At 43.8% G+C, this 12658-nt stretch overlaps 1 protein-coding gene across 2 annotated transcripts in view; it reads right to left on the reverse strand.

The window, feature by feature from the left end:
* The window catches only part of gnpat (glyceronephosphate O-acyltransferase), a 74093-nt gene that overhangs the window by 35881 nt on the left and 25554 nt on the right, over positions 1-12658 (reverse strand). For both annotated transcript variants that reach the window (XM_084313752.1, XM_084313751.1), the window contains exons 6-9: positions 8112-8187; positions 7758-7909; positions 7489-7619; positions 6453-6706 (exon numbers count right to left, since the gene is read on the reverse strand). In XM_084313752.1, coding sequence (XP_084169878.1) covers positions 6453-6706; positions 7489-7619; positions 7758-7909; positions 8112-8187 — 613 coding nt within the window. The remainder of the gene's footprint in view (positions 1-6452; positions 6707-7488; positions 7620-7757; positions 7910-8111; positions 8188-12658) is intronic.

Consider the following 12658-nt stretch of genomic DNA (forward strand, 5'->3'; position numbering starts at 1 on the left):
CCGAGCGTATGACCGGGGTTTGATTTGGAGCCCAGTGACAATAATGTCATTCATCCTGCTATATTGCTCCAGGTCCTCCACTCTTCTCTCCAGAAAATTCATTCTCTGGTCTTTCTCATCGTTCTGCAGCCTCAGAGCCTTTACCTCCTCTACTAATTCGAGGATGGCTTTCTGTTATCGTTTGACATCAGAGACCTCCTCCGCCAGAAAATCGAGAGATCTTTTAATCTCGTCAACTTCCTCACTTTTCTTTGGTCCCATTTTCGCTTGGCTTTGAGTATTCTGACAGTTTTAGTTAAGAATACACACCAAGAATACACACCAAAACAACAAACAAACTCCATTGCTAGCGGAATGGCAAGTTAGAGTGGAGGAGTTGAAATACTTTTTTTTCCACCACCTTGGGTAAATTGCGACAGTGATCTCAATTTTGGACGTAGAAAAAAAAACACATCAAAACGATGACACGGCTGTCGGCTCGCTCACAAAAGAAAAATAAATTGAATTGGACATTTCCATCTCAACTGATGACCATTTGTTTGAAGGTTCTCCTCCCCATAGACACCAATGGCTAGCCACTCTAAGAATAGGCTGGTTTTATCGCTTTCCCCCCCTTGTGTTCCGATCGTCACCGCGGCCACAATTGTCGACGGAATGCCACAATATCGCACACAACCCTTCACCTACTCCTTGAAGTGCTCATCTGCGCTTCAAGTTCAAGTTAAAGTTCCTTTTATTGCCACACGGCCAGGCCGGTGGAATTCAAGCACGGTGCAGGTGGTAGCTGAGACAATACACCACAAAAACATAAAGACACATGGAACAGACAGTACAGAAAACACCACCTAGAACAAATACATGACAGAAACAGTACAGTACGAAAAACTATGATGACAGTTCAATGTAACCTAGACCAAAGGAAACAGACAGCAGGGGGTGAATTTAGGAGGAGTTGGAGTTAAGCAATTGTATGGCCTTGGGGAAGAAACTGTTGTTGAACCTAACCGTGCGACTGCCCAGTGACCTGAACCTCCTACCAGAGGGGAGGTGTTGGAAGAGGTGATGAGCTGGGTGCAGGGGGTCACTGATGATTTTGTGTGCGCGTGTGATGGTGTGATGTTTGTGTATGGAGTCCAGGGTGGGGAGTTTGCAGTTGATGATTTTGGATGCCCTTATAATGATCCTGTCTAGTATGTGTAGTGTGTGTTTGGGTGTGTTGCCGTACCATACAGTGATGGAGAGTGAAATAATGTTTTGTATTATGGCTGTGTAAAATTGTATCATTAAGTTCTTCCTAACCTTATACTTCTTGAGTTGTCTCAAGTGAAAAAGCCTTCGATTGGCTGTTTTAAGTAGATGAGTGGTGTGATGATCCCAGTTTAGTTTATTGCTGATGTGTGTTCCTAAGTATTTGAATGCGTCTGTGGCTGAAATGGGTTGATTATTGATGAGCATGGGTGTTTTGGTGGGTGTGATTTTCCGAAAGTCAATGATGAGTTCAACGGTCTTGCTTTCATTGAGTATTAGGTTGTGTTCTCTGCACAACGTTAGTGTCCGCTCCACTTCCAGCCGGTAGTCATCCTCTTTGTTGTTGGAGATCAGCCCTAAGATGGTGGTGTCGTCCGCATATTTCAGTGTCTTGACTGAGGGGGATGCTGATCGGAGGTTGTTTGTGTAGAGGGAAAAAAGCCACGGGGAAAGAACACACCCCTGTGGTACTCCGATGTTGGTAGTCAGAGGGAGGGAGATGAGGTTGTTGTAGCGGACTACTTGTTTGCGGCCCTTCAGTGTGTCCAGCAGCCAGAAACGGAGGGAGGGGGCAATGTTCATGTTGGTCAGGGTTTGAAACAGTATGAGGGGGTCGATGGTGTTGAAGGCACTGCTGAAGTCAATAAAAAGTATCCATGCATAGCTGTTTTTGGTCTCCAGATGCTGGAGGGTGTAGTGCAGTGCCAGGTTGACTGCATCGTCAGTAGACCGGTTTGAGCGATAAGCAAATTGTAGGGGGTCCATCAGGGGGGATGTGAGTGTTTTTAGAACCGACAGGACTATGCGTTCCAGCACCTTCATGGCTACTGCCGTCAAGGCCACAGGTCTGTAGTCATTAAGGCTAGATATCTTTCCTTTCTTGGGTATGGGGATGATGGTGGATTTTTTGAAGAGGGCTGGGATCTGCATTTGCTGGAGTGAGGTGGTGAAGATGCCAGTGTAGACTGGTGCTAGCTGGTCAGAACAATAGCTGAGGCAGGCAGGCGAGATGTTATCCGGGCCTGCTGCTTTGCCCTTATCCAGCCTCCGGAAAAGGTTCCTCACTGTATCTGTGTCAATGGTGAGTGGGGTGGATAGGTGAGGGGGTGGGGTGGGCCAGCTGTCTTTAAGAGGCTTCTCAAACCTGGCAAAGAAGGTGTTCAGCTTGTCTGGGAGGTGGGGGTCTGCGTCGGCGGGGGGGGGGGGGGGGGATTTCTTTTTGTAATTGGTTAGTTCATTAAGAGTTTTCCAGACTGCCCTAGTGTTTGAATCAAATTTATCCTCCAGTTTAGTGGCATAGGATGTTTTTGCCTTCCTGATGGCAGCTCTAAGTTCATATTTAGCTGCTTTGTAAGTCTCAGTGTCCCCCTCCCTGAACGCAGTGTTTTTCCTTCTCCGCAACTCAATGAGATCGCGTGAGAACCACGGTTTATTGTTACCATAGGTTTTAACAGATTTAGTGGGGATATGGAGATTAACACAAAAATCTATATAGGATGACACTGTCTGTGTAGGAGTCTAGATTGTCACAGGCCTCACTAAAAACAGACCAGTCAGTATATTCGAAGCAGGCTCTAAGTGTTTCAATAGCATCATCTGACCAGATTTTAACTTTCCTAGAATGAGGTTTGTCAGACCTGACTTTCTGAGTGTAGGTAGGAACTAAGTGTATCATAGCGTGATCAGAGTTTCCGAGGGGAGCAGTTACCTGCGCACTGTAGGCGGATGTTATGGTGTTGTAACAGTGGTCGAGTATCTGCTGTTCTCTCGTGGGGCGGTCGATTTGTTGTTTATAATGTGAGAGTTGTTTATAATGTGAGAGTTCTTTAGATAAATTGGTGCGATTAAAGTCTCCCAGCACCGTGATGTTACAGTCGGCGTGCTTGCGTTCCAGGTCTGAGATATGGCGCGACAGCTCGTTGATAGCCCTGTCGCTCACTTCAGTCGACTGAGTGGGTGGAATATATACTCCTGTTAGGATTACAGAGGCGAACTCTCTGGGGAGATAAAAAGGTCGGCATTTCACAGACATGAATTCGAGGTGGGGCGAGCAGTACCTGTGCAGAAGGGTGGAATTATTGCACCAGCGCTCGTTGATCATGAAGCTGATTCCACCGCCAATCGATTTCAGACTGAGAGCCTCGGATCTGTCGGCTCGGAATAATGTGAAGCTGGGCGGGGAGACTGCAGCGTCGGTCACCGATTCATCCAGCCATGTCTCTGTGAGGCAGATCGCCGAGCAGTTCTTGACGTCCAGGTTGGTTTGGATCAGCAGTAGAAGTTCGTCGAACTTATTCCTAAGTGATCGGACATTGGCGAGCCATAGAGACGGCAGCGCAGGCTTGGGAGGGCTTCTCCGATGACGGGGGGATGCCGGCCTGCTGCGACGATGTTTGTGTCGGGTGCCTCGGTTCCGTGCGTGGCCTCCCCAGCCAGGTAAGGTGCCGTCGGCATGTAGCTCCTCGGGCAGAGGGTTGTCAAAAATGTGTAATCCAAACGCTGATTTCCTGATTTCCAGTAGCGTATCCCGGTCGTAGGTGTAAACACAGAGAACTGATTTGACAGACAGTAAAAACAGAAGAACTAACAAAAAGGACCGGTGTATTGTCAGAGCATTTACCGTGACTGGCGTCAGAGTTGACGGTGCCGCCATGACAGCTGTCAAGACAGACAGACAACGCTTCATCTCTTATCGTTTGCTTTTAATCATCGTGAGAAGGACGTCATGCGTCTGCCCTCATTGAAATGCATTGTATCGAAAGTGCAATTCATTCGTGCCTAATTAGGTAACAGGTGTGTTAACATGGCTCAAGGGTACAGCTGACCTGCCAATGACCTCTCATGGAGTTAACCCTTACTCGCCCCTCTGTGTAGCAGTACTGAATTGCTTGACAGCGCCCTCTGTCTTGCGGGTTGTGTCATTGTACTCAGTAGGGATGTGCTCTTTCATTGGTCTATGTTGACCCATTGTACTCGGTAGGGATATCCTCTTTCATTGGTCGATGTTGACCACTCCCCCGATCATTAGACCACGCCCCCTTAGGCCACACCCCCTTAGTCCAGAACATTTAAAAAACTCGGAAAAGTCCGATTTTTTTTAAAAACTCTGAAAAGTCCGAAAAAAATGTAAAACTCGGAAAAGTACGAACATGTTTAAAAACTCTGAAAAGTCCGAAATTTTTAAAAAACTCGGAAAAGTCCGAAATCTTTTAAAAACTGAAAAGTCAGGGGAAAAAAACTCTGAAAAGTCCGAAAATTTGTAAAACTCTGAAAAGTCAGACACATTTTTTTTAAACTCTGAAAAGTCCGAAAAATTAAAAAAAACTCGGAAAGTCCGAAAAAATCAAAAAACTCGGAAAAGTAAGAAATTTAAAAAACTCTGAAAAGTCTGATTTTTTTTTAAAAACTCGGAAAAGTCCGAAACATTTAAAAAACTCGGAAAAATCTGAACATTTTTTAAAACTCTAAAAAGTCTGAATTTTTTAAAACTCGGAAAAGTCCCAAAAATATAAAAAACTGAAAAGTTTTTTTAATACGTTTTTTTTTGTTTGTCATAGAGACTCGCGAGAGACCCTCTCCCGTTGGCCGGCGGTGCACAGGCGTCACCCACACTTTCACAATTTCCCCCGCGCGGAATTGTCTAGTTATTATTGTTGATGTAATGTGATTTGTGTTATGTTATGTCAAAAAAAAGAAACTGAATAAAAATTTGATCACAAAAAATATAGAATATCAGGCCTAAAATGGTTATGCAATTAAAATGCTATTAATTAATTACAAATCCTGTAATTAATTAGATAATTTTTTTAATCGCCTGACAGCACTATGCCAAACATAAAGCAAGAATTCTTCACATCTGTGAGAATGTAGTCTTCCCCCAGGTCTCCCAGGTCCCATATGAACTTCAGGTCCTAAAACTACACTACCCAGCTCACACCAGCCGCCGACAACATAAGTCCAACTTTTTTTACATAATTTTTCTGACGTGATTTCCGTGATTATACCTCACAGGTCGAACAAACCTGAACGTTATTGCCATAAAATACAACGTATATTGTTTCTTTACCTTTCTGTGAATATCTAGAAAAAAACACATCGCAATCCGAAAAATGGCAGAGCTATGGACATTATACAAAAGTAACTGTACTTACAGTAGATTTCATTCATGGTCTTTGCTGCTGCCATTGGAAAGAGAATTGGCCCGATCCATAGATGTGAAATGTGTCCGGATGGCAAAATTCAGTACTGTATCTACAAAAAAACCCTGTAAATCATCTGACCTTTGCTCATTTGCTTAGATTTTTAGTACACTTGATCTCAGGAAGGTGCTCTGGGAACGAATCCAGCTGTCAGCGGTACCTCCGGCTTGGTCAGTCGTCCCTACTAACACAATTGGCAGTGTTAGCGGGTGGGAAGCCGGTGGGGTATGTGTCCTGGTCGTTGTAAACTGCGACTCCTACTGGTCGGTCGGGGCGCCTGTTCAGCAGGGAGGGGATCTGGGGGAAATAGCGCAAACCTCTGCACACGTTACGTTCCCCCAGTGAAACTCCTCACTGTCAGGTGAAAAGAAGCGGCTGGCTGACTCCACATGTATCGGAGGAGGCATGTGGTAATGATACACCCTCCACAGGCCGACAGTGGGGCAATGTGCACAATGACCAGGAAGGGAATTGGCATAACAACTCAGAAAAATACAGAAAGCCCCCCATTTTTTTTTTTTTTAATATATAAGGTGCTGAATGAGCTCAGTGGCAAAACAATTTCCACTTCTGGTCAACGTTAGCATGGTGTTATTCACCATCAAAGATGAAAAAAATAATTATCCGTTGGTTCATTACAATTTACTCAAGCATAGTAACAGACACAATATTTCCGACACAATACATTCCTGTGGTCCATAGATGTCCCTAGATAGATACCAAGAACATGGAAATGGACCTTGTAGAAGTGGAGAAATCTTCCATTTACTTGGGTATGTACTTTTAGACAAGTTTTCTGAAAATATGGCTAGGGCTTAAGCGCCATGATGATATAAAGTATCTAATCTAACATAAGGAGACAATGAGTTGATGCATTAATGTATAGCAGATCACCATAGTCAAGAACCGGCAACCAGTCTCCGTCTGACATCAAGTGAAAAAAATGTATTTACTTAAATCCTAACTTCAATTTCAGCTTTTTCGCCAAACAGAAATAAAACATACCAGGCCAGTGGAGGAAGGCGCCGTACTCCCGAGCCACACCCCAGAGCCAGACGGCCTGCTCGGTCAGCTGACTAAGGTCCATCCCCTGCTCCTCTAGCCCGGCCCCCTGGTTCAGGTAATGGTCCTGCAGCAGCAGGGTGGCCAGGAGGACCCAGGGCTTCAGCACCATGTTGTCTTCCTGGGCACGCACCAGTCTGTAGGCCGCCTCATTCACAAAGCCCTGGGTCTCCTCATTGGGCTTCCTGGGAAGGTGTCTGGGAGACCGGAAGTAAGAGTCAATGTTATTATAGTCAACTCAAATTAATGTGAAAACTAGAACTAAGTGTGAGAAAAACTTTAGTTAACTGAAACAATATTGTGTGCTTATAACAAATATATATATATATAATACAAAAATGTCTTTAGTTTTAGTTAACTGCCTTCACAAAGTGTTTGTTTTACACAATACCTTCTGAACTTCTTAAACCTTGCCCCTGACAAATACCCCCATATTAAAAAAAAATAATAATGAAATAGAAATACTAACTAAATCTAATACAAATTCAACTAAAACTAACAAGCCAACTCTGGAAATACAGTACATAAAAACAATAAATGAAAACTATAATAACACTGGTAGGAGCTAATCGCAGGAGATCAGAGGGGACACATTTACTGGCTGTCATTTCACCAGAGGATAGGGTCATGGCTAGAAGAAGGTATTCACATTTACTGGTTGTCATTTCACCAGAGGACAGGGTCATGGCTAGAAGAAGGTATTCACATTTACTGGTTGTCATTTCACCAGAGGACAGGGTCATGGCTAGAAGAAGGTATTCACATTTACTGGCTGTCATTTCACCAGAGGACAGGGTCATGGCTAGAAGAAGGTATTCACATTTACTGGTTGTCATTTCACCAGAGGACAGGGTCATGGCTAGAAGAAGGTATTCACATTTACTGGTTGTCATTTCACCAGAGGACAGGGTTGTGGCTAGAAGGTATCCACATCTCACCAGAGGACAGGGTCAGGACTAGGAGCACTTGATAATGTTACCTTGGCAACAGGTTGAACTGGGATCGCTTGATTTTATCATGAGCCAGACTCCTGACAGACACTGGATGACCAAAGTACACATGGATACTCCCATAGTCCTCACTGAAGATCTTCCTGGCCTTCAGCAGACCCTAGAGAGAGAGCGAGAGAGCGAGAGAGAGAGAGAGAGAGAGAGAGACATAGACCGAATATTGGCATTACGTTGGCATTAGCTGATTTTGCTGTCATTTCTCATTGGATAATAATGATGCTAGTCATCAGTCACTCACAGAGGTGGACTCTTTAGGTTTAGGAACGCCCAGCAGCTCTCTGGCATACAGAGACTCCTCTAGAATCCTCTCATAGCTGATACTGACCGGGACCAGGCTCACGTCAAACACTTCTCCTTTAAAGAAGGGATCCATCACGATGTTCAACAGACCTAGAGAGAGAGAGAGAGAGAGAAAGAGAGAGAGAGAGAGAGAGAGAGAGAGAGAGAGAGAGAGAGAGAGAGAGTACGATTAAGGGATTTCCTGGGGGCTCTGATGGAAAAAGCCTGGTCACCTTCTGACACCAATCGGTGACATAGATTTTAGACTCGGAATCAAAATAAGGTAACGTAGAACCAGATAACATAGACTTACCTAACTTCGGAGTGAGAGACTTGCTTGTTCGGCTTCTGGTTCCCTCTAGGAAGAATTCTATTGGTGCAAATCCATTCTGAAATGACAAACCCAAAGATAAAATAATATAATTCATTATATATATATTATATATATTTATACAATGGCATGCAAATTTCTTGATTCTGATTGTCTGAAACAGTCAAGTTAGACGTGGTTATTTCTCATAACACACGCTCGTGATCCAAGAACCCGCCCACAACCGAATTACAATCACTCCGCCAGTGCGAATTTTTAGGAAAAACCAAGATGGCGGACAATAATCTTTACGAATGGATGTGTTGATAGCGTCATGCTCTGAGTTTCGTAAAAGCCAGTCAAAGCTTACCAAAAGCACGAGCAGTGAACTCCAAGACCACGTGACTGAACTCAAACTAGAAAGAAATGACGTAAACTCCATGATCAAAACTGCTAAAAAAAATTTCATCAATGACAAAACCGAGGAAAACAAAAATAAACCACGTGAACTTTGGAAATTACTCAACAATCAACTAGGCTGCAGTAAAAAACTTAAAACCAGGTTCTCAAACATAAACATAAAGACGGACAACACGCTCATCACAGACAAGCTCGATGTAGCCAATTACTTAAACACTTTCTTCACAAACATAGCCACAACACTGGTAAACAAACTACCCTCCCACTCAGGGCAGTATGGGGTAGAACACATAGTAGCATACTACAAGAACCTAGGCATCCACAAAGACGACTTCAAACTGGAAATGGTAACTACAGATGAGGTACTCAAAAAACTGAGCGCCCTCCAACCAAACAAGGCCACTGGCCATGACAACATCCCCTCCAAATTCCTCAGAGACTCAGCAGCAGCCATCACCCCAGTCATCACACACATAATAAACCTCTCCATAAAACAGGGACACGTCCCCAAGGACTTCAAAATTGCGAGAGTAACACCCCTGCACAAAAAGGGCAGCAAATTAGACCCGGGTAACTACCGCCCTGTTTCTATCCTTACATCCATCTCGAAAGTCATGGAAAAAATAGTATACGAACAGATCGAAAAGTACCTCGCGGAAAAAAATCTAATCTACGAATTCCAATCTGGCTTCAGAACATCCCACTCCACTGACACATGCCTTCTCTACTTGAACGACCACATCAAACAAGAGGTGGACTCGGGCAAATACTGCGGCATGGTCATGCTGGACCTACAAAAGGCCTTCGACACTGTCAATCACACCATTCTGATTGACAAACTAAAAGCAATTGGTTTTGATAGTTTATCAGTGAGCTGGATACAATCCTACCTGGAGGGGAGGGAACAGATGGTGGAAGTAAACGGTACCCTATCCCCCCCCCCTCACAGTGAGCTGTGGTGTTCCACAAGGAAGCATACTAGGACCGCTACTATTCCTAATTTATGCAAATGACATGTCGTCAGCTTGTGACTGCAACTTGTTCCTGTTTGCGGACGACTCAGCCCTGCTGGTCTCTGACAAGAACAAGTTACAGGTTGAAAAAGCCCTCAGCTCGGAACTAGGCAAAATCTGCATATGGCTCGCCGACAACAAACTATCATTACACATGGGCAAAACAGAGTCCATTCTCTTCGGTTCAAATAACAAACTCAGCAAGACCGACGGCTTCTCGGTTACAGTGGGTGACAATATTATCACAAGGAAAGATGAAATTACCTACCTGGGTTCCATCCTAGAGGCTAATCTTTTCTGTGACAAAATGGCATCCAATGTAATAAAAAAAGTCTACCAACGAACGCGATTCTTGTACCGGATCTCCTCTCTGGTAAACAAGAATACCCTGAAGACTCTAGCAGGAGCACTCATTCAAGGGTACTACGACTATGCTTGCACCTCATGGTACCAAAGCACCTCAAAGGCACTAAAAAACAAATTACAAACATCTCAAAACAAGCTAGTCAGACTACTACTTGACCTGACTCCTAGAACCCACCTCACCCCTGCCCACTTTGACAACCTAGGATGGCTTAGAGTAGACGACAGAGTACAGCAACTTGCAATGGGCCTGGTCTACAAGATACACTACGCGACCAAGGTACCCATGTACATGTCAAAATACTTCCCAAAGGTCAGTGAATACCACGATCACAACACCAGAGGGAGCTCCACAAATCATGTAAAACCCAGATTCGGCTCTAACAAGGAACTAAACACGTTTCGCAAGTATGCCACATCAATGTGGAACGCCCTACCTAAAGCTGTAAAGGAATGTGAATCACTACCCACTTTCAAAAACACTCTCAAAAAACACCTACGTGAGACTGCAATTCGAAACTGGCCCCTACAAATGTCCTAACCTAGTTGTACAGTAAATGACCAAGTAAGGCTTTGTCAGTATTCCAATGTACAGTGTAAAATGTGTGTGTGTCCCCTACCCAACCCCCCCCCCCCCACCTCCAATGTACAGCCCTCACCCAACCCACCCAACCCCACCCCACCCATCCAACCTCCTCCAATGTACAGTTTCTACGCCAAATGTATATACACTCCTTTTCTGGACACCTTTGTATCACAAACAGTACTGTATTTGCAAATCTGATATGTCATAAATGTATAGATGTAGCAGTACTGTCTATCTCTGTATGTCATGTATGTCATATATGTTATGATGAATTGAAAATGGGGGACCCTGATGTAAACAAGACGAAAGTCTTTCTCTGGTCTGCATCCCCTTAACAATTGTATGTATTGAGCTGTACTGTACTGTACCCATTCTGCAATCTGTTAATAAACTTTTCAATCAATCAATCAATCAGTCATAACGACTCATTCAAAAACGATTGTCACGTGGAGTTAGTTAGTTTCTTACACAATGTTGGATTATGTAATTGGTGGGTCATGAGTCATTGTGGAACAAAATATAAATCGCAGGAAGTCTGTTGTTAGATGCCATTCGTCAAAAGGACACTCATTGTTGTTCAAGCAATCAATCAATCAATCCAATAACACACGCTCACTTCAGTGTTAGACGGCATGCTTTGAAGCAGCTCGGAGGCGCATGCCATCTAAGAATGAAGTGAGCGTGTGTCATTGGAATGATTGATTGATTGAACATTTTATTAATGTCCGCCTTGTTTTGAACTGGTTATGCTTAGGCCCTCTTTCGAAGTCGGTTATGCTTAGAGTTTATCTTTAGAGCAGGGCGATAGACCACCAGCCCTGATTCCAAACTCTAAGCATAACCGACTTCGAAAGAGGGCCTAAGCATAACCAGTTCGATACAAGGCTGACATTAATACAATTTTCAATCAATCAATCAATTCAATAACACACGCTCACTTAATACATTTGACGCCAAAAACGAGTATACTCGTTAGTACCTGCCATGCGTTGTGCGCCAGAAACGAGTTAACAAATTTTTGGGATCAATATTTCATTTTTTCGCCATGGCATTCATAATTCATCCAGCCTCCCTCCGCTGTTGCAGCTGGACCCTGTCTGATATTGCAACATCTCAATACCGCCGCCTGGTGGATGCCGGGCGAGTTACACTCCAAGCCAAACCGGAAGTGGCGCTCGGTGCATCGAGGAAATTCCTCAGGCAGTAATATCTTGTAGCATGGGTCTAGATACTAGGGATGGGTACCGAATTCGGTACTTTTGAGGTACCGAACCGAAACACGTCGGTACTACCGAGTATCGAATCAAGTGAGAAACCAAAAAAAAATAAAAAATTACTTTTTTTTTTTTTTTTTTTGCTTTTTTCTTTTCATGTCAACGTTCACACGCACAATATATGCTTACCTAGGATTTGACTTGATTCAACAACAAAGCAGTCGGAGCAATGACAAGCCGAAAACTGTCGAAATTGTAGTTATTTGAAGTTTGGATTTTTTTTTTTTACGACTGAGGTAGGTAAATTAAATTTCTTGAGACTAAAGTACCGAAAAAAGGTACCGTTGGGTACCGGTATCGATTCACAGGTACCGGTATCGGTTCAAATGTGAAAGGTACCCATCCCTACTAGATACACACTCGAGTGCATGGGATCGCTTTCAAAACGCAATAATCAATATGATTTCGGCGTTTATTGCGTCAGTAAAGAAGTTTCGATTGATCGCAAGACTACACTGTAAAAAAACCCAATAAGTTACCAGAACTTAAAAAGATTGAGTTCAGTTACTGTGCATTAACACTTTCTCCGCCAATAACGTCATATAACGGGTTTCAAGTTCATGCGAATTCTGCCAGATCACGGCGTACAACGTTATTCTGATCATATTTCATATTTTCGCCATGGTATTCATATTTCACTCACGGAGCCTTGTCTGATGCTGTGGGACTCAGCACAACTCTGCAACGCTTCAATACTGCCACCTGGTGGATGATCGGCGAGTTGCCAAACCGGATATGCCCGTTGGATGTCGGTGCGTCTCCTAAATCCGTCCGGCCACTCGCATATCATCCCAGGACTCTAGCCACACACCGTGGATATGGATCGCTGCCATAACTCAATAATCGACATGATTTGGGCGTGTATTAGTATTATACAAACAGGAAATGGATCGC

This window comes from Notolepis coatsorum (assembly GCF_963971535.1).
Source record: "Notolepis coatsorum genome assembly, chromosome: 5".
In the NCBI taxonomy this organism is placed as follows: domain Eukaryota; kingdom Metazoa; phylum Chordata; class Actinopteri; order Aulopiformes; family Paralepididae; genus Notolepis; species Notolepis coatsorum.